At 39.1% G+C, this 23,934-nt stretch overlaps 1 protein-coding gene across 2 annotated transcripts in view; it reads right to left on the reverse strand.

The window, feature by feature from the left end:
* ajap1 (adherens junctions associated protein 1) overlaps positions 1–23,532 on the reverse strand; it is a 140,640-nt gene extending 117,108 nt beyond the window's left edge. Inside the window, exon 1 of one of the 2 annotated variants that reach the window (XM_062054508.1) lies at positions 22,737–23,532. In XM_062054508.1, the coding sequence (XP_061910492.1) occupies positions 22,737–22,765 (29 nt within the window). In that variant the 5' untranslated portion in view covers positions 22,766–23,532. The remainder of the gene's footprint in view (positions 1–22,736) is intronic. The other variant, XM_062054507.1, reaches the window with a different exon arrangement.
* Positions 23,533–23,934: the final 402 nt, after the last annotated feature.

Raw genomic sequence — 23,934 nt, forward strand, 5'->3', positions numbered from 1 at the left:
ATTTTGGAAAAAATAAATACTAGCTCCATCCTAACTAACCTAGCTAAAATTCGTTCCATCTTGTCCACTAGCGACGCTGAGATCATTATTCATGCGTTCGTTACGTCTCGTCTCGATTACTGTAACGTTTTATTTTCGGGCCTCCCTATGTCTAGCATTAAAATATTACAGTTGGTACAAAATGCGGCTGCAAGGCTTCTGACAAAAACAAGAAAGTTTGATCATATTACGCCTATACTGGCTCACTTGCACTGGCTTCCTGTGCACTTAAGATGCGACTTTAAGGTTTTACTACTTACGTATAAAATATTACACGGTTTAGCTCCAGCCTATCTCGCCGATTGTATTGTACCATATGTCCCGACAAGAAATCTGCGTTCAAAGAACTCCGGCTTATTAGTGATTCCCAGAGCCAAAAAAAAGTCTGCGGGCTATAGAGCGTTTTCTATTCGGGCTCCAGTACTCTGGAATGCCCTCCCGGTAACAGTTAGAGATGCTACCTCAGTAGAAGCATTTAAGTCCCATCTTAAAACTCATTTGTATAATCTAGCCTTTAAATAGACCCCCCCTTTTTTAGACCAGTTGATCTGCCGTTTCTTTTCTTCTCTCCTCTTCTCCCCTGTCCCTTGCGAGGGGGAGTTGCATAGGTCCGGTGGCCATGGATGAAGTGCTGGCTGTCCAGAGCCGGGACCCTGGGTGGACCACTAGCCTGTGCATCGGTTGGGGACATCTCTGCGCTGCTGACCCGTCTCCGCTCGGGATGGTTTCCTGTTGGCCCCGCTGTGGACTGGACTCCCGCTGATGTGTTGGATCCACTGTGGACTGGACTTTCACAATGTTATGTCAGACCCACTCGACATCCATTGCTTTCGGTCTCCCCTAGAGGGGGGGGGGGGGGGGGTTACCCACATATGCGGTCCTCTCCAAGGTTTCTCATAGTCATTCACCGACGTCCCACTGGGGTGAGTTTTTCCTTGCCCGTATGTGGGCTCTGTACCGAGGATGTCGTTGTGGCTTGTACAGCCCTTTGAGACACTTGTGATTTAGGGCTATATAAATAAACATTGATTGATTGATTGATTGACATCCTATCTTGCTGATTTTATTGTACCATATGTCCCGGCAAGAAATCTGCGTTCAAAGAACTCCGGCTTGTTAGTGATTCCCAGAGCCCAAAAAAAGTCTGCGGGCTATAGAGCGTTTTCTATTCGGGCTCCAGTACTATGGAATGCCCTCCCGGTAACAGTTAGAGATGCTACCTCAGTAGAAGCATTTAAGTAAGTCCCATCTTAAAACTCATTTTTATACTTAAGCCTTTAAATCAGGGGTGGGCAATTCATTCTCACCGGGGGCCGCATAAGCAACCCGAGCACTGCTGGAGGGCCACACGACAATATTTCAATTAAATGTTCCTCAATATTATTTTTGATATACCGTAAGATAAATAATAATGATGATAATAATAATAAGAATTAATAATAATAATAATAATTCAATTTAACCTAACTTAACTTTATACAAAAGCAGATTGCTTTTGATGGTCACTTTATCCTGCATTATCCAACATTTTTCCCCATCAGATTTGGACAACCATCTGTTGTTAAAAATAGTTTTTAATCATATTTATTTTATATTGTTTTTTATATTAGTTTTGTATGTAATTGTTTTTTCTTTTTATTCAGTCATTGGTGGAGCTAAGGATAATATTTGAATATTGTTTTTAATATTGTTGTGCAGCACTTTGGAAACATTTTGTTGTTTAAATGTGCTATATAAATAAAGTGGATTGGATTGTCACACCTGCCAGCTTGTCCCATTTCAGTCCTAACATGTCCAAACACGCATTTACCTATGTGAACAAGTCATTACCCGAGGTTGTCTCTTTAATTGACTGCATGGCTGCCAGCTACTCCGTGATTTGAAAGTCTGCAGTTATCCCACGTAAGAAGAAGAGCAGCTGGGCGGTGTCACGTACATCACAGCTCTCATCCAAAGTTAGCGAAAAACAGTCCATGTCTCCGGGCATATCAGCGCAACAGAGTCCAATAAGCACTCCTTAATAAACTCTCCGTCAGAAAACGCCTTACTTTTTCTGGCGCTTTTGTGAGAAATGACGAAACTTGTCCTGACGGCTGCATCTCTGGGGGTGTGAAATATAGCAAAAAGTCCTTGTTGGGTTTGCAGTTTTACCATCAACGCATCGGCCTCCCTTGCACGCGCTTCATCAGACACATTCCGGTATTTTCCCTCGTGTTTCTTCGTGTAGTGGCGATTAAAATGATATTCTTTAAACACAGCAAGCTGTGTACAACACATTAAGCACACGGCTTTACCATTAATTTATGTAAAGAAATACTTGCCAGTCCATGTCTTGTTGAAAACACGCCATTCCTCATCAACTTTTCTCTTTTTAGAGTCTCATCACTTGTCTCTATCCACCTTCACTCACAGGTTCCCCCCGGACATACGGAATAAATAACACATTTCAAAATAAAAGCAGCACAGTTGTATTGCGCGCACGACATAGATGTTTTTTAAACTTTATTTTGTCATTTGTGATTGCGCCGTTCAATTCACTCACAATCGCACACGCGCATACGTCCACACGGAAGTAATACAAATAACGCTTTTCAAAACAAAAGCAGCACCGTTGTATTGCACACTCGACATAGATACTTTTTGAAATTGATTTTGTAATTTATGATTGGCCTCACGCGGGCCGGACAGGGATGCGCAAAGGGCCGGATGCGGCCCGCGGGCCGTACAATGCCCAGGTCTGCTTTAAATAGACCCCCCTTTTAGACCAGTTGATCTGCAGTTTCTTTTCCGCTCTGACCCCCTCTACGAAGGAGACGGTGGCACAGATTCGGTGACCACAGATGAGGCACTAGCTGTCCAAAGTCGGGACCCAGGGTGGACCACTCATCTGTGCATCAGTTGGGGACGTCTCTGGGCTGCTGACCTAAGATGATCTCCTGCTGGCCCCACTATGGACTGGACTCTCACACTATTATGTCAGATCCACTATGGACTGGACTCTCACACTATTATGCTAGATCCACTATGGACTGAGCTCTCACACTATTATGTCAGATCCACTATGGACTGGACTCTCACACTATTATGTTAGATCCACTATGGACTGGACTCTCACACTATTATGTCAGATCCACTATGGACTGGACTCTCACACTATTATGTTAGATCCACTATGGACTGGACTCTCACACTATTATGTCAGATCCACTATGGACTGGACTCTCACACTATTATGCTAGATCCACTATGGACTGAGCTCTCACACTATTATGTTAGATCCACTTTGGACTGGACTCTCACACTATTATGTTAGATCCACTATGGACTGGACTCTCACACTATTATGTTAGATCCACTATGGACTGGACTCTCACACTATTATGCTAGATCCACTATGGACTGAGCTCTCACACTATTATGTTAGATCCACTTTGGACTGGACTCTCACACTATTATGTTAGATCCACTATGGACTGGACTCTCACACTATTATGTTAGATCCACTATGGACTGGACTCTCACACTATTATGTCAGATCCACTATGGACTGGACTCTCACACTATTATGTCAGATCCACTATGGACTGGACTCTCACACTATTATGTTAGATCCACTATGGACTGGACTCTCACACTATTATGTCAGATCCACTATGGACTGGACTCTCACAATATTATGCTAGATCCACTCGACGTCCATTGTACCGGTCGCCGGTCCCCTCCCAGGTTTCTCATTGTCATCCCATTGGGTTGAGTTTTTTTTCTTAATAAAACATAATAAAAAAGACACTTATCATATTCCCTATTATTAACAAAGCCTAATATAAACTAATGACACAGTCAGCTTGACTTTGAATGCACTGCTTACGAGCGAATGGAGTGCATACTTACTCAACAGCCATACATGTCTCACTAAAGGTGGCAGTATGAAAAAATGCCAACACTGTCATAAACATGTGCCATATAGTGAAAACACACTAAACAACCACGACAAACACATTTTGGAAGAATATTTGCACCGCTACACAACATAAACACTACAGAACAAATTCCCAGAATTCCCTGCAGCACCGACTTTTCCGGGACGCTACGATATAAACAAACGCCATTGGTGGATCTATACCTAACATCCACTGTAATGATACCACGTACAATAGCGTATTTAGTCCATAATACTATAATTACATTGATATTTTTTAACAGCAGAAAAAAGTATATTATGTTTATAAACACAGGAAAAATGTCCCTGGACACATGAGGACTTTGAATATGACCAATGTCTGATCCTGTAACTACTTGGTATCAGATCGATACCTAAATGTGTGGTATCCTCCAAAACTAATGTAAAGTATCCAAACAACAGAATAATAAGTGATTATTACATTTTAACATAAGTGTAGATAGAACATGTTAAAAGAGAAAATAAGCAGATATTAACAGTAAATGAACAAGTAGATTAATCATTCATTTCCTACCACTTGTCCTTAATAATTTTGACAAAATAATAGAATGGAAAATGACACAATGTGTTACTTCATACGTCAGCAGACTAATTAGGAGCATTTGTTTGTTTACTTACTAATAAAAGACAAGTTGTCTAGTATGTTCACTATTTTATTTAAGGATTAAATTGCAATAAGAAACACATGTTTAATGTACCCTAAGATTTTTTTGCTAAAATAAAGCCAAAAATGACATTTTTTCTGGTCCCCTTTATTTAGAAAAGTACAGCAAAGTACCTAAATACTTTTAGTACCGTTACCGGTACCAAAATATTGGTATCGGGACAACACTAATACACACACACCGAGCACCCACTGGCAGACATGTAGATCGGCGCCTATGACATGCATCCCAGTTTCAGAAAACACAAAATGACAACAAAGTCCAAGGCATGGTCACTCATATTTGACATTTTTTAATAGAATTTAATAGAGATGTCCGATAATATCGGACTGACGATATTACCGGCCGATAAATGCTTTAAAATGTAATATCGGAAATTATCGGTATCAGTTTCAAAAAGTAAAATGTATGACTTTTTAAAACGCCGCTGTACACGGACGTAGGGAGAAGTACAGAGCGCCAATAAACCTTGAAGGCACTGCCTTTGAATGCCGGCCCAATCACATGATATCTACCGCTTTTCACACACACACAAGTGAATGCCATGCATACTTGGTCAACAGCCATACAGGTCACACTGAGGGTGACCGTATAAACAACTTCAACACTGTTACAAATATGCGCCACACTGTGAACCCACACCAAACAAGAATGACAAACACCTTTCCGGAGAACATCCGCACCGTAACACAACATAAACACAACGGAACAAATACCCAGAACCCCTTGCAGCACTAACTCTTCTGGGACGCTACAATATACACCCCCCCCCGCCCCCCCACACACACCTCAACCCCGCCCACCTCAACCTCTTAATGCATGTCCCAAATTCCAAGCTGCTGTTTTGAGGCATGTTAAAACAAAATAATGCACTTTGTGACTTCAATAATAAATATGGCAGTGCCATGTTGGCATTTTTTTCCACAACTTGAGTTGATTTATTTTTGGAAAACCTTGTTACATTGTTTAATGCATCCAGCGGGGCATCACAACAAAATTAGGTATAATAATGTGTTAATTCCACGACTGTATATCGGTATCGGTTGATATCCGAATCGGTAATTAAGAGTTGGACGGATATCGGCAAAAAAGCCATTATCGGACATCTCTAGTGCAGCCTACTAATAATTGTATAATTTCAACTGTTTGTATCTCTTATTCAAATAAAACACACACTTGCTTATAAATGTTAATCAGTTTGAGGAAGCTTATTCCAATATTCCAAACATCGTAGTCATGACCACCAGTAATCAATATTTGACATTTTTTAATCAAATTTAATTTGTCATTGTGAAAAATAGAGACATGTTTTCTTTTTAAATCTTTAATGGTAAAACATGCGAGCCTGTGGCGGTATATATTTTTTGGTTTTAAAAAGACAATAGTTTTTGAGCAAGCTGTAAGTGGAGTTGGATGTTTGTCTACTTAAAAGGGTGGGGTTGCGATGCATCTCAACTGGAACACAACACGTATTAATGCACACTCATGTAGAGATTGCACAAATGTCTCTGTGGCTGTGAGTTTGAATGGCAAGTATTGCATGGACAAAGTCGCTTAAGGCAATAGACGTTGATGTGCATAATATACACGCATGATTTCCATGAAACGTTTTAGAAGGGTGTGGCATTTATCTAAGGTCAAATCTGGATTTTCGTAGAGTTTGCCGCTATCTTCTTTATGTTATACATATACGTCTATGTCTATAATCCAGACAGGTGACTCATCCAAACAATGATAGACTATTTTTTTCTTTACCCCCGTCTGAAGGATGCTTGTGTAAAGCAAGTTCCAATGTATGCATCTTACAATTGTTGGATAATACATAAAAACAAATAATTGGAATTACCTCTGTACAATTACATTAGATGTTCTGTACATGTATGTATTACATTTTTCAGAACAGAACATATGATAGCCATAAAGGGGATGATGCTCAAAATTATTTTTTTTCCAACCAAAAAAAAAAGTAGGAAATTAATGCCATCAGCTGGCAGCTATAAATGTCTATATTTTTCACTATTACTCATTCCTTTGAATGGAAATTGCTTGGCGTTCAGGATTGTCACACATCGCTGTCTCGTACACACTCACAAACACACCAAAGTAGTCTTAACTTCTAACAATTTGCAGCTGTTCTTAAGAAGCTTTATATTAAATGATGGCAAACGTTCGCGAGCCAAATCGCTATCCTTAGCTAACACACCAATGTACGCAGTTTGTCATTACATACTAGTGTTGTCCCGATACCACGTTTCGATACTTTTTTAAATAAAGGAGACCACAAAAAATTGCATTATTGGCTTTATTTTAACAAAAATGTTTACGGTACATTAAACATATGATTCTTATTGCAAGTGTGTCCTTAAATAAAATAGTGAACATACAAGACAACTTGTCTTTTAGTAGTACAAACCCCGTTTCCATATGAGTTGGGAAATTGTGTTAGATGTAAATATAAACGGAATACAATGATTTGCAAATCATTTTCAACCCATATTCGGTTGAATATGCAACAAAGACAACATATTTGATGTTCAAACTGATAAAAAAAAAAGTTCTTTGCAAATAATCATTAACTTTAGAATTTGATGCCAGCAACACGTGACAAAGAAGTTGGGAAAGGTGGCAATAAATACTGATAAAGTTGAGGAATGCTCATCAAACACTTATTTGGAACATCCCACAGGTGAACAGGAAAAATTGGGAACAGGTGGGCGCCATGATTGGGTATAAAAGTAGATTCCATGAAATGCTCAGTCATTCACAAACAACGATGGGGTGAGGGTCACCACTTTGTCAACAAATTTGTGAGCAAATTGTTGAACAGTTTAAGAAAAACCTTTCTCAAGCAGCTATTGCAAGGAATTTAGGGATTTCACCATCTACGGTCCGTAATATCATCAAAGGGTTCAGAGAATCTGGAGAAATCACTGCACGTAAGCAGCTAAGCCCGTGACCTTCGATTCCTCAGGCTGTACTGCATCAATAAGCGACATCAGTGTGCAAAGGATATCACCACATGGGCACAGGAACACTTCAGAAACCCACTGTCAGTAACTACAGTTGGTCGCTACATCTGTAAGTGCAAGTTAAAACTCTCCTACGCAAGGCGAAAACCGTTTATCAACAACACCCAGAAACGCCGTCGGCTTCGCTGGGCCTGAGCTCATCTAAGATGGACTGATACAAAGTGGAAAAGTGTTCTGTGGTCTGACGAGTCCACATTTCAAATTGTTCATATGGAAACGGTGTTTGTAAGTAAGCAAACAAAGGCTCCTAAGTCATCTGCCGACATGTGCAGTAACAAATTGTATAATTTTTAATTCTATTATGTTGTCAACATTATTAAGGACAAGTGGTAGTAAATGGATTATTAATCTACTTGTTCATTTACTGTTAATATCTGCTTACTTTCTCTTTTAACATGTTCTATCTACACTCCTGTTAAAATGTAATAATCACTTATTCGTCTGTTGTTTGGATGCTTTACATTAGTTTTGGATGATACCACAAATGTAGGTATCAATCCGATACCAAGGCATTACAGGGTCATACATTGGTCATATTCAACGTCCTCATGTGTCCAGGAACATATTTCCTGAGTTTATGAACATAGTATAAATGTTAAAAAAAACGAAAAAAGATTTTGTGATGCTAAAAAATATTGATGAAATCATTGTTGTATTGACTAGATACGCTCCGGTACTTGGTATCATTACAGTGGATGTCAGGTGTAGATCCACCAATGGCGTTCGTTTACATTGTGACGCCAGTGAGCTACGGTGTGTAGTGAAGCATGTTTAGCTTTTCCTTGCCTGCAGGGATGATACTTGTAAGAAACTTACTTTATTTGTCACAATGGAGGCGAGGATTAGTGATTTAGAAGTAGCTAAAACACAACCTTTAGGCGCTAACTAGCTAGCCATGTCTTAAAGCACCTCTTCCTGAGGGCGTTTCAGTGTTATATCTTCACCTTTATCGTTAGTTTTTAAGCCCAAATGCGTCCGTTCTCCCTTTTCTGTCTACACACTGTGTCTGTTTGTGAGTACTCTGTGATTGTGCGCTGCCGAACATGCTCCTCTGCTCGTAAAACCAACAACGACAAGACGTGACGACAGCGGGGGGGATGCACCGGTACATTTTAGAGGCAATATAGAACCGAATATGATTCATTAGTATCGTGGAACTATATTAATACCGATATACCGTACAACCCTATTACGTACTAAAATAATATACATAATAATATAAATAAATTATAAATTATAAACACATTGGAAAGAGAGCACCCTCTAGGCATCCGCGTAAAGGTTGCCAACAGCTCCTAAAGTAGGGAATGGATTCATATGGCCACACTTCTGGGTGGATCTTGCGTGAGACGAAGGTGGGGGGATTAATCATTATGCAATGCAGTCTGCTGAAAATGATGCAAAGCGCCACTCTACATAGCAACTGATGCTATGGTGAAAGTTGAATATCTTAAAATGTATTTTGTGTTGTTTCCAATACTCTACTGCCGTCTGGTGGCTAAAGTGGATACTGAACCACTGCCACGCCCCCCACCCCTAATTCGTCACATTTCATGTGTCAGATGAACCGCAAAGAATGGGGCCATATGAATCCCCTTCCTATTGTATAAGTGAAAGACTGAACGTGTAATGGCCAATACTCAATAGGTCTACTCCACGTTGAAATACAGTGAAATGCATCCACATACCAGTAGCTTTGACAAAAGTAATATCCTGACATTGACAGTAGAGGTCGGCAACAGGGCTACAAACTAGTATTTGAAAATTAAATGTAACTGGATGAGGCAATTCCTGAAGGAATTGCGTGTGAATGCTCCAATGCTGTAGTTGAACTGAAATCCTGGAATTTTTTTAGAATTGTTGAAGGAGAGCACACAATTCCCAAACCGGCTGAATATTTTGAAGTTGGAACAGTTTGAATCAGATGAAAAATGAGGGAGTTGTGGAAAATTGAAGAATGTCCCATTGATTTAAATGGGAATTTCCCCAAAATTTGTGAATTTCGGGAAAAGCGGGAATTTTTGGGAAAATGGTAAAAAAAAAAAACTTGAATGGTCTGAATGAGGTGAAATGGTTGGTGTTGGATTTTTTCAAATCGGTGGAGAAATGTTGAAGTAGTAACACGTTGAATTGGGAAATGGTATTACGGAATTCCTGGAATTTCGGGAAAACCGGGAATTTTTCCAGTTCAAAAAACAACTTTGTTTTTTGTCCTGATTAAGAGGAATGTTTTGACGGTGAAACGGTTGAAGTGGGTTGAAAAATGTGGAAGGTATAGTCGACAGAAAAAAGGGTGGAAATAGGGCTTTGGGAAACCAGGATTTCTGAAAAATCCTGGAATTTTTTTTTTACTTGTAAAGTTAAAGTTAAAGTACCAATGATTGTCACGCACACTAGGTGTGGTGAAATTTGTCCTCTGCATTTGACCCATCCCCTTGTTCACCCCCTGGGAGGTGTGGGGAGCAGTGGGCAGCAGCGGTGGCCGCGCCCGGGAATCATTTTTGGTGATTTAACACCCAATTCCAACCCTTGATGCTGAGTGCCAAGCAGGGAGGTAATGGGTCCCATTTTTTTAGTCTTTGGTATGACTCGGCCGGGGTTTTGAACTCACAACCTACCAATCTCAGGGCGGACACTCTAACCCAGGGGTGTCAAACTCATTTTAGATCGGGGGCCACATGGAGAAAAATCTACTCCCAAGTGGGCCGGACTGGTAAAATCACGGCACGATAACATAAAAATAAAGACAACTTCAGATTGTTGTCTTTGTTTGAAAATAGAACAAGCACATTCTGAAAATGTACAAATCATAATGTTGTTGGGTTTGTTACACTTACATGTTGCGGTTAATAGTATTCTATCTTTATTTGTCGTTATTTATATTTTCTAAATAAATTATGTGGTAATGTTCATTAGTCAACTCATTGGTGTTAATTTTCAATCTATCGAGATATCAAAATCAAATTAAAGTTGGTTATTTATGTAGTTTGATCATTTTCCACGACTGATGTACTTAACATCGTGTGGTTTATTTTGTACATATGTAGCATCATCTGCAAAGATACAAAGAATTGCCATTGCGACATCCAGTGGACACATTTAGAACAGCTGTTTCTTTCATTCAAAAATTTCAGATTAATTTTTATACTAAGTAAACTCATCCCGCGGGCCGGATAAAACCTGTTCGCGGGCCTGATCCGGCCCTCGGGCCGTACGTTTGACACCCCTGCTCTAACCACTAGGCCACTGGGTAGGTAAAAAGGGCAGTGTGAATTTCCAGGATGGTGGAATGTGTTGAAGGTGGAATGGTTTGAATCGTTTGAAAAATGTGGAAATGGTGGAAGTTTGAAAAATGGCCTGTTCATTTTGAATGGGAAAAATGTCCCGGAAAACCTGGAAATCTGGGAAATCTGGGGATTTTTGGAATTTGTCAAGGGAAAGCCCGCGATTCCCGAATAGGCTGAACAGTTTGAAAGTGGAACGGTTTGAATCGGGTGAAAAATGTGGAAGGTAGAGCGCGCCAAAATCTGGAGAAGAAGAATAAATAGATGAATTTTGGTGTAGAAAACTTTGGAGCATTCACACAATAATGGCGTTCGTTACACTCCTAACAAATATTGGGGTTTTTTTCCCCCCCATTTTTAACCGTAGTTGTGTTGCTTTGAAGATATGAACAGGATGAGAGGTGTAGGAGTTAAGCCCTCAATAGTAAAAGCCCTGTACTGAGGAGATAAATATTACAGTCGCCTTTACCAAGAGTTACACAGGTTCACGGATTGCCACGGTGCATCAGACCTCCAGAGGGCAAATAGGCAATGCAATGAAAAAAAATAAACATAAAAAAAAACAAAAAACAGTTAAGGTTTGAGCAGCTGCTGTTCTTGCTGAATTTGTGAAGCTGATTCAAGGAATATAAACGTGTCGGGTGGGTATTTGAGTTTATCAAGCTGCGAAGAGAATGCATAAAGGGTGAGAGAACCAATCATCGGTCAAATCTGTTTTTATCGCTGCCTATGCCACAATCAATCCACATCAATTAGCAGTGTTGGGGGAAGAGACACTTTCTTTCATTTGGAAAGTTTTACTGGAGTGGCCCACAGAGAGATGTCCAGAGAAGCCCACTTAGTGGCAAGGTCCATGACAGATAAATCTGATGTGTTGGAGAGACGGTATTGATCCTGCTAAAGCTCACTACATGAATCAAGTAGTGGCTTGTGTGCTGTTAGGGCCTTCCCTCTCTGGGAAAGATGTGCTTCAGGGGTAAAGAGAGGCACATTGGTCGTTAAAAGCAGTCTGGTCGAGGTGCTCCTGGCAAATGGACTTTTGGGATTGGAATTTAGGGATTTTGTTTGAAGGGGAAACAATCTCGGCTTGTCAAAGTACCATGTATTGTGTGCTCGCTGGGCAGATTCTATTACTCTGATCATAGATAGATAGATAGATAAATACTACTTTATTGATTCCTTCAGGAGAGTTCCCTCAGGAAAATTTAAATTCCAGCAGCAGTGTACAGAATTGAGATCAAATTTAAAAAGTAAAAAGTAAATAATGGAGGTATGAATTGAAACAAAATAGAAAAATATTACAATAAGAATAAAAATAAAAAGCAACAATGAGAATACAAATATAATTAATACAACAAGAGAAACTCGGCAGTCGTGACCATGTTATGAAAAAGTATTGCACTGTTATTGTTTTGCATCCCCTGTCCTCCTAGTACCCCCCAGAGAGGAGTTGTACAGTCTAATGGTGTGTGGGACAAAGGAGTTTTTGAGTCTATTAGTCCTGCATTTGGGATGAAGCCATCTAGCACTGAACAGGCTCCTCTGGCTACTGATAACGGTATGCAGAGCGTGACTGGCATCATCCAGGATGCTCACTAGTTTTTCCACAGTCCTCTTCTCTGCCCCCGTCAGCAGTGAGTCCAGTTTTATTCCGATCGTAGAACCGGCCCGCTTGATCAGTTTCTCCAGTCTGGAGCTGTCCTTCTTAGATGTACTGCCCCCCCACTACGAACTCTGACAACCACAGACTGGTAGTACATGTACACTTATATCACCAACCTACAGCACACCTGCTCTTTTATGGGTACAAGTTGCAATATTTGTCAGATGACACCCAATTCACAGACAGGTCCGGTCACCAAATATAAGAGCGTATTTTTCCCTTTTTAGTAAAAACATCTTAGGGTACATGCAAACCAGCAAGCGGTGCTAACTAAACAACTTCTCCCTAGGTTTTCTTCCAGTCACTTATTAATCTGACTCTCGCCAGATCCTTGTAGTTTGCTGAGCTCCACACAAGGATCTGTGATCGAGGGCAATGCAAACTCCTTCAAGATAGCAAAAAATAATGAACCTATCAGGATCGCCGGGCAGGATTTCATAGATGTGACGTAGCGCCGAAGGGACTGTTTGGTTCAAACAACAATGGCGGCACGTAGCGAGGAGTCGTGTGCTGACATCGATTCTGCTATTGCAACTGCTTTGTCGAATCTATCGAATATTAATTATTTAAAAGATGAACAGAGAACGGCTTTGAAGGCATTTATTGGTGGCAAGGATGTTTTGGCTCTTCTTCCGACCGGGTTTGGCAAGAGATTGATTTACAAAATCGCTCCACTAGTGGTGAAGGAAATGGGACGAGTGCAAAACCCAATCTTTATAATTGTTGTCTCACTTTTGGCTCTGTCATCATCCAATATGTCGGCTGTTCTGTTTTGGATTTCCCAGCGTCGCTCTCATCAGTCACGGGTGGATTTCGATGTGAGTGGTTGAAGTAGCACGTCATTCAAGATAACGGACAAGTGGTTTATCCAATCACATACAGTGATTTTTTTTTACAAGGCCCTGCCTTCTGAAATATGTCTTCTATTGAGAAGTCCCAGATCCTTGTGTGGAGCTCAGCGAACTACAAGGATCTGGCGAGAGTCAGGTTAGCCACTTATACGCACACCAGTGAACTTGAGAAATGCAGAAACGCTAAACAGACTAGCTAAAAAAAAAAGTGTCCAAATAGATGTTAGCAATCTACAGGTAGGTCTAGCAAATTTGCTACTACGCGACTTCAAACAGATATTGAAAATGAGTGTCAGAGTAAAATTGTTGGTGTTTTATTTTCCATATGCCACTGTGCAGCACATACATTGTAAGATATATGCCCGACTGACTCGAAAAATATGGTATTTTTGAAGTCTGAAAAAATATGTCTTATATTTGAGGTCTAGAGATTCACAGTATGCATGCAAATCAAGATGTGTAGCCAAAGGACCCCCATACCCTTTTCTTCCTGTCACTGAAACACAAGCATGCGGCCACAACAGATTAAGGATGTTCCAATATACGGCATTAATGATAACCACGGTAAAACTCTTGACGTTAAGTATTACAGTTTTAAATTCAAATTATCGAAAAACCGTGACCCATAACCACATTTAAATAAACTCATGGACAAACTGGTTACTAGTTCGCTAGTTTAAATGCTAACATCAAAAGGGGATATTAACGTCTTTCCACATTAAGAAATGACGCACCCCAATCTAAACTTAAAACCACATGGCTATCTGAGCAACTAAGTTATGCACACATTGAACTTACAAGCTGTACTCTCTTAGCACAAAGTGATCAATATATACTCAGAGGAATATGAGACGGATGTGTTTTCACGGTACGTTTAAGGACCGCTAAACAGAGTAGGACATCACAACCCCTGCCAGAACACTTTTATTAGTGAAGCATAAGAACACAACCTATGCAAAATAGTGGGCTTTCTAACAGTAAGTCTATTTTAGTTACTTGAAAAATTAAAACATGTCAGTGGGTGTATAAGTACTTTTAGAGCACATTCAACAATACTGCAATAATAATGATAACCGTAATAATTTTGGTCACATTAACTGTGATGACATTTTCAGATTGTTACATCCCTACAACAGATTCACTGGAAAATTGGACAAGTTAGCAAACAGCGTAGTTTTGCTGCTAATTTCATGATAATGTTGATCAATAAGGCTGCACCAAACAGTCCACCAACTATGAAATCTATAAAATAGGATTTAATTAAATCAAACTCAAATTAAAGAATGCCAAATTGGTCTTTGATTTTATTTTCAAAAATGATTCTCAAAAATTGTCTTAATAAAGAGAAGTCATCTCATTAGTGGTTAGTTGCATTTGAAGTAAAGCAGGACATAGACTGCAAAGTACCCCCGTTTCAATGCCTGGTCAACCCGATTTTGAACCAATTTTTCAAGTCTCATTAGGCGTTAGTGTTTCCCACAGACTGCCAATATACGTGTGGTGGTGGAGGCACTTTATTTGCATAATTAGCAATGATTCATATTTGTTTTAAAAAAGTTTAAAAAAAAAAATTCTACATATATTTAAAAACAAATCTTAGTATTAACATGTCTCTTTTGCTATATTAAATAGTTTTGCTGTATTTTTTAATTATTGCTGCATATTGTATTACTGCATTGTAACACAAGCTGTACTTTGTACACCCCTGGTTTATTGACATATAGTATATATGCTTTCTCTGAATGTTAGAATCTAGTTTGCCAAATATGTCAACTGTCTTTCAAAAAACAACTTGAGGTTGATAATTGATAAGTCTCCACAATTAAAACGGTATACAATATGAAGTGCACATACATGTAGGAATCATGTTCAATTAATAATACAGTCAGGTATAAACTGAAAAACGTAATACAATTATACAGGATGAAAGTTGCCTCTAGTGCCGCAAGCTTATTGCTAACGGACATTGGGGGCGCCATCCTAGTCACTGCTGTTGTGTCCTTGGGCAAGACACTCTACCCACCTGATCCCAGTGCTACCCACACTGGTTTAGATGTAGCTTAATTGATGTAGATAATTGGTTTCGCTATGTAAAGCGCTTTGAGTCTCTAGATAAAAGTGCTATATAATTATAATTCACCTTACTTCAGAATGAACCAGCCCATTGACAGGCTAACAAAAATGTTAGCCTGTCATTAAATTAGATTTTAATGGAACACAATTGACATTAGATAAAGTGTATTTTTACTTACAAGCATATATTCACTAAACTCTGTAGAAACGAATACTGACCGCTAATGTTGTACTCCTCAACGAGTCTTATGTTTGTTTGTGTAAGAGATATTGTGTGTGTATGTGTGTGTGTGTGCGTGTATGTGTGCGTAGACTAACTACAGAAGCCTGTTGCCTAGACCTCAAACTCTTAATTTTCAAACAAATTTGTTGTGGGTTTTTTTTCGTGTTATTCGTGTTTTCCTGTAATCGTGTATGAAAAACACGATTACAGGTGAAGCAAGCACATATCACCTGGAAAGTGAAGTGTTACTTACTGTATCACAAAATCTTAAAAAAATAAATAAACATACACTACCGTTCAAAAGTTTGGGGTCACATTGAAATGTCCTTATTTTTGAAGGAAAAGCACTGTACTTTTCAATGAAGATAACTTTAAACTAGTCTTAACTTTAAAGAAATACACTCTATACATTGCTAATGTGGTAAATGACTATTCTAGCTGCAAATGTCTGGTTTTTGGTGCAATATCTACATAGGTGTATAGAGGCCCATTTCCAGCAACTATCACTCCAGTGTTCTAATGGTACAATGTGTTTGCTCATTGGCTCAGAAGGCTAATTGATGATTAGAAAACCCTTGTGCAATCATGTTCACACATCTGAAAACAGTTTAGCTCGTTACAGAAGCTACAAAACTGACCTTCCTTTGAGCAGATTGAGTTTCTGGAGCATCACATTTGTGGGGTCAATTAAACGCTCAAAATGGCCAGAAAAAGAGAACTTTTATCTGAAACTAAACAGTCTATTCTTGTTCTTAGAAATGAAGGCTATTCCACAAAATTGTTTGGGTGACCCCAAACTTTTGAACGGTAGTGTATATGTATATTTATTTTTGTTTATTTATTTTACTTATGGCGGCCTTAAATGTAATTGTCCATCCTGATCCATCCATCCATTTTCTACCGATTATCCCTTTCGGGGTCGCAGGGGGTGCTGGAGCCTATCTCAGCTACAATCGGGCGGAAGGCTGTCATCAGTCGGATAGAAATGTCTTAATGTGTGGAAGCAATCCTGATATCTCAAATATTGGACAACATCGACTCGTGGCAAAAGTTGTATCATGACCAGTGCTGCCCCTGGATAAATTGGGCACCTAAGCAGAATTTTATTCATGAAAGTTTTTTGTTTTTTTTAATAAATAAAAAAAAGCACACTTTGTTTATGAATTAATTTTTAAACTTGTTTTTCTCAAACTCAAATTTAATTTGATACAAGTTTTGTACTAATATGAATTAATAGGAAATACATACCGGTAGTTACATTTAAACATTTAAAACATAAATTTGCTTTGATTGCTAAACCCAGCACTAACGCTGCACGTGACGGGGGACAGTGGCATTGTTAGGGGACATTTGGCATTATATTATTAGTGACAGAACAGAAAGGGGTTAAGAATAGGTTTGCTGTAGCGCACCGTCATTCATTAGGTGATATTTTACACGCGCTTCTTCAGGAGTCATGTGTCAAATGGCATTGCAGTAAAAAACTATGGACTTTGAAGTTAGTGCCCACGAGTAGTGTACAATCACTCCTAAGGAAACTTATTGTGACAGTTTCAGCGACAAAGCCTTTGTTTTCCTGCATTTTACAGATGGATTATTAATGTCTTCATGCAGAGAACTAAATGATCACCGCCTCAGTCAGATTGTGCCGTCGTTTCTCTACAAGTAAACAAGTCTAACTTCGTTCCTGTGCCTAGCAACAGCATAGTTTCCCTCCTGCTGTCTATTCTCTCTCTGTTTACAGCAGGATAAGATGAGCCGGCATGCATACAATAGCTTGTCTCCTATTTACAATATTTCACAGGGACAACCAGTTTTGGTCCTTCTGGGTTTAACAGACTGCTGCGCACTTGGTGTTTATGACGTTGGGAGCGCACAGACGCTGTACGTATCTCCAGAGGATTGAATCTCAGAGAAGCCTATTTCACCGCAAATTAGGTTAATCACGCTCCAGAGAGGCCTTGCTAATAACCCTCAGAGAGGTTATTAGGATGGCACCTAAATTACAGGAATGTTGGAATATCTGATCTATTACACATGGATGCCACCTTTTTCATCGAGGACCGCCTCTGTGATTAGATCAGGTAGAAATTTGATCCCCTGTTCATGTACCCTGAGGCAAATTAAGGTTCCTAGTAGCAGCAACATCGTTTACAGTACACCCGACATTAGCAATATCTGCACAACAGCACGATGCTTAAACAGGTGATGAGAATATTAGAACTGCCTTTTGTGGGATGTTTTGACCAGAGATGCATTTTTTTTCCCATAAAGGGGATTTGTAAACAAGGAAAAACTGGAGCCCGTCCCAGCAGATTTAGGGTTAGAAGCTGGGTACAATCTGGACAGAGCGTCTGTCAATCACAGGACTGACACGGTCACCACCCACACTCAGTTGAGATAGTCAGCTTAGCTATTCTATTTGATTTATTTTTTTGCGAGCGTTGACGACATTTAGGCATCCCTTCTGTAACATGTGAGAAACAGCCCGAAACTTAAAAGGCAAATGGTGACTTTGCCAGATAAAGTCTGTCTCGTAGATCAGTGATAGAAGAGCTCTCTGCGGGGAACCCACACTGTGAAATAGACATGAAATAAAGAGCCCATGGTTGCTAATGAATGCAGAGGATTCATCTCTCCTCATTACCTGAGAGTATGATGCCTTTTTTGGCATTTAGTTGAATAAAAATGTGGGGGCATTGAAGGCTCCATCAAAACTGTCCAATCCAATTGTAATAATAAAGACAGCTGTCTTATAATTTGAGTCTGAAAAATTATTGTGTTAAGAAAAACATTAGGTACTCTTATCCATCCATGTCATGGTATTCACAAGGCATTAAAATCGATCGCAACTGGATATTCAATTTGTCTCAAAAGACATGTCGCCTCACAGTTCATGCTCACAGACTTTGTCTTACATGTGGTGCCGGACCCAAACTATTATCTACAGGAGCCAGCGGGCGGTGCTTAAACCTGTTCTCCCCAAGGAAGTCAGAGCTTTTCTTCCTGTCACTCAAAGATAGACCTGCTCGGAGAAAGTATCCCAAGGCTGCTCGTCACTTTAATTCTATGCATTCTCTATGAAAATTATGGTAAGTTAGACTTTTTGTATGACTTTTTCATCGGTGTCCACGTAACAAAGTCTAACAGCACAGTAGTATTAATCATATCCTTACTTTATAGGTGCCACTTAGCTGCATTTTGTCTTCAATTACTTGTAAATTGCAGTCAATTTAATAAGCAATTCCTGTTGAGATAATTTGTTGGAAAATAGGACCACAAACAATTTTGACTCTCAGTTCATTGATTTGACTCCTGAAGATCTCCTTGAACATAAACATATAACTTAATGGCTTTTGGAGTTTTTCCTTCACCAGATGAGGGCTCAGATCAGCGGATGTTGTTGACATTCGTGCATCGCTTTGAGACACTTGTGATTAAGGGTTATATAAATAAACTCAGATTGATTGATAACACGACGACTACTCATGTCCAGCTATGTTTCCGTATCATCGCATTACCTTTTATTGAAATGCTCTTTCTCTAGATTTTTTTCCCCCAAACTAACATGTCTGGTCATTTCCAATTTTAGGATGTTTAAAAAAACATACTGAACAAAGTTTGTCACAATATTCTTTATCCGTTTTGTCATTTTGACTTCAAGTGTGTGTGTTTGTCTGTCTAAACTAGTAGCTTGTGTATCTTTTGTTTGCTACCTCACACACACCCAAGCATCCAGGCCAACTTAAAGGGATATCAGACCAGTCCGACCAGCATTATGGGGACTTTAAAGCGCTACATTTTTATAGGTCTTATCTAGGGCTGCAACCAACGATTAATCTGATAATCGATTAATATGTTGATTATTACTTCGATTAATCGATTAATAATCGGATACAAGAGACAAAATACATTTTTATCCTTTCCAGTATTTTATTGAAAAAAAAAACAGCATACTGGCACCATACTTATTTTGATTATTGTTTCTCAGCTGTTATTACATGTTGCAGTTTATAAATAAAGGTTTATAAAAAATTGTTCCTTAAAAATTTAAAAATGTATTTATTTTTTTTAAAATAAAATTGCCTCTGTGCATGCGCATAGCATAGATCTAACGAATCGATGACTAAATTAATCACCAACTATTTTTATAATCGATTTTAACCGATTTAATCGATTAGTTGTTGCAGCCCTAGTCTTATCCTAAACCAGGGGTGTCAAACGTAAGGCCCGGTTTTATCCGGCCCACGGGATGAGTTTGCCAAGTATAAGAATTAGCCGAAATTTTTGAATGAAATAATCTGCTGTTCTAAATGGGTCCGCTAGATGTCGCAATAGCAATTATTTGTATCTTTGCAGGTTATACTACATATGTAAAAAAAAATTATCCACATCATGTTAGTACATCAGTCGAGGAAAATGAGCAAACTACATAAATAACATCCTGTAATTAGATTTTTATATTATTTTTTTATCTTGATAGATTGAACATTAACACCAATGAGTTGACTGATGAACATTATCCCATAATTTATTCAGAAAATATAAATAACGTCAAATGAAGGTAGAGCACTAGAAACCGCATTTTGAAACAATGAGTTGACTGATGAACATTATCACATAATTTATTCAGAAAGTATAAATAACGACAAATAAAGATAGAACACACTTAACCGCAACATGTAAGAGTAAAACAAAACAAAAAAACATTATGATTTGTACCTTTTCAGAATGTGCTTGTTCTATTTTTAAACAAAGAAAACAATCTGAAGTTGTCTTTATTTTTAAGTTACCGTGCCGTGATTTTACCAGTCCGGCTCACTAAGGATCTAAAACAGTGGTTCTTAACCTTGTTGGAGGTACCGAACCCCACCAGTTTCATATGCGCATTCACTGAACCCTTCTTTAGTGAAAAATAAAATGTTTTATTTTTTCAAATTCAAGATTTTTTTTTTACTGGTGCACAAAATGTACCGTGCATGAACATCACCTTGTTCAAAGAACAAAACCAACACGGTGCATGAACTCACAACAAATTACACACCTTACACACATTACCATGAATTGATGAACGTGGACCCCGACTTAAACAAGTTGAAAAACTTATTCGGGTGCTACCATTTAGTGGTCAATTGTACGGAATATGTACTGTACTGTGTAAACCAGCGGGCCCAAACTACGGCCCGAGGGCCGGATCCGGCCCCCCAGCATCCAAAATCCGGCCCACAGGAAGTCCCAAGTTAAAAAAAAGTTTTTTTTGTTTTTTTTAATCTTTCCTTTCTAATCCATTTTCTACCGCTTGTTACTCTTGGTGTCTCCTAGCCACTCAGGCAAATCATATTGTCTAAAAATGAATTTTCCCATCGATAACGTGACAATGTTAAATGTTGATGAACATCAATGTTAATTGATGTTAAATGACAAAACAGTTTATAAAGACAATGTATATATGTATATATACATATATATTAAGGATGTCCGATAATGGCTTTTTGCCGATATCCGTTATTCCGATATAGTCCAACGCTTTAATTACTGATACCGATATCAACCGATACCGATATATAGTCGTGGAATTAACACAATATTATGCCTAATTTGGATAACCAGGTATGGTGAAGATAAGGTACTTTAAAAAAAAAATAAAATAAGATAAATAAATTAAAAACATTTTCTTGAATTAAAAAGAAAGTAAAACAATATAAAAACAGTTACATAGAAACTAGTAATTAATGAAAATTTGTAAAATTAACTGTTAAAGGTTAGTACTATTAGTGGACCAGCAGCACGCACAATCATGTGTGCTTACGGACTGTATCCCTTGCAGACTGTATTGACATATATTGATATATAATGTAGGAACCAGAATATTAATAACAGAAAGAAACAACCCTTTTGTGTGAATGAGTGTAAATGGGGGAGGGAGGTTTTTTGGGTTGGTGCACTAATTGTAAGTGTATCTTTTTTTAAAATGTTGATTTAATTAAAAAAACAAAAAAAAACTGGGAAAAAAAACGATACCGATAATAAAAAAAACGATATCGATAATTTTTCGATATTACATATATTTATATATATATATGGTATACAGCCTGGCCCCCGGCCAAATTTTTTTAACCCAATGCGGCCCCCGAGTCAAAAAGTTTGGGCACCCCTGGTGTAAACTGTACTGTTTCATATAATGTATTATTTTCCTTTGCAATCTGCTAGTAAAAGTTTCAATCAATCAATCCAAAAACCTGAAAATCAGATGGAAAATTAGAGGGAACATTGTTTGGGGCTATCCATAATACGCCGATAGGGAGAAGTTTTTAATTACACGATAAGTCGGATGTGTCTTTACCTCCGTGGCGGAGGCTCCGCCGAACCCCTGAGGCCGACTCACCGAACCCCTAGGGTTCGATCGAACCCAGGTCGAGAACCACTGATCTAAAATGAGTTTGACACCCCTGTCCTAAAACTTCACATGTCAACCTTGGAATGTACCCAATTTGCATTATAAATATTACAATGCAAGAACCAACCTTTTAACTGCTGCTATATATTTTTTTTCCACTACAAATTTAAAATACATTCATTGACAATATATGTATTTTGTGTTTCTTTCTAGACAACCCTTAAGTGAGTTGTTGTTTTCACCAAGTAATTAGTGTGTTCTCACAGGTGGGGGCGGCGGTGGAGTCGACCCAACCGGGAGTGTATCATAAATGCCTGCGCCGTCACATTGGCGACCCCTGGCGTTCACATTATGAATTGTTCACTTCTGTTCTTCCTTATTTTTTTAAAGCACAGACGCTTAAAACCAATAAATCAAAAGCGGCAACGGAGCCGTTATCTAAAAAGCAGGCAATAATAAAGGTTATCACTGATCTCATTTAAAAACCGGCATCGACGTGAACACCCCAAGTACAAATATAAATAAAAATAAACATGTAATTCGACTTTTACCTGCGAGTGACACTCCGTTTTATCCACATTTTTTTCCGACTCAGTCCGCCAGGTATCCTCCCATTTAGAGGGGCTTTTCAAGCAAAAGTCGTAGGTGGCTAATAACAGTCAAGTGACGGACTTTTCTCCTTCTGACGCCAACATTTTAAGCCATATCCACCGGCGTGGCGTACATATAATTCCTCCAAAAAGGTGAAGAAGAAGAGAGAGAAAAAACAGTATTTAACTCGTTCTACGTGGTGATAAAATGGTCCTTGTTATTAGCAGTTTTTTTTTTTTTGTGCCTAATGGGCGGGAGCAGGTGGACAGGTGAACCGGAAGCCAAAACCTTTAAACTTCATATCTTCTGCCCCTCCTGAGGTTAAAGAAAGCATACAAAAAAAAAAAAAACAAGACGTATAGTTTGCATCCTCGTCGGGCGAATCCACAATGTTGAGAGAAACTGCGGGGAGGAGAAGTAAAGTCGTGGCGAGTTAGAGGGTCCTCATTTTGTAACATCTCTGTAGTGAGGTTGGTAACATCTCTGCGTAAAGGCGGGAAAGGGGTAGAAAAAAGGAAAACAACAACAAAAAAAAGGGAGTAAAGGAGAGGTGGCGAGGAAGCTTGCTTCGGCGGAGTTGGAGCAGAGGGGGGTACAAATGGATGAGAGCCTGTCAGCGGAGATGTGGGGAAGAGAGGAAAAAAAAAGGTTGGTCCGTCTCCTATCGCGGCTGCTCTTCTTCTCCTTCTCCTTCTCCTTCTTCTTCCACTGACAAGCGGGCGGGCTGCCTTGCTGGGGCTGTGACGTCACGGTGAAAGCCAGATATGTCATATGCTGGAGGCTGTCACGTCACACCGCTGAGCACCCATGGGTGGCACTAATGGGTGACACCCACCACCCCTCACTGGCTCAAAAAAAAAAAAAAAAAAAAAAAAAGGTGTATATGACTACACAAATAGCATGAAGCAGCTAAAAGTGAGAGAGATGGCTGAGAGGAAGGACCTGGGAAAGCTTCCTAGAGTTCTTGTGGGCGGTGGTTTGGGTTTATTTATGCCGTGACAACATGGTACATCCTACAATTTACATATAAGTTACAGCAGGGGTGTTAAACTCATTGTAGATGCAGAAAAATCTACACCCAAGTGGGCCGGACTGGTAAAATCACGGCGCAATAACTTAAAAATAAAGACAACTTCAGATTGTTTTCTTTGTTTACAA

The sequence above is a fragment of the Entelurus aequoreus genome, linkage group LG07 (assembly GCF_033978785.1).
Source record: "Entelurus aequoreus isolate RoL-2023_Sb linkage group LG07, RoL_Eaeq_v1.1, whole genome shotgun sequence".
Classification (NCBI taxonomy): Eukaryota; Metazoa; Chordata; class Actinopteri; order Syngnathiformes; family Syngnathidae; genus Entelurus; species Entelurus aequoreus.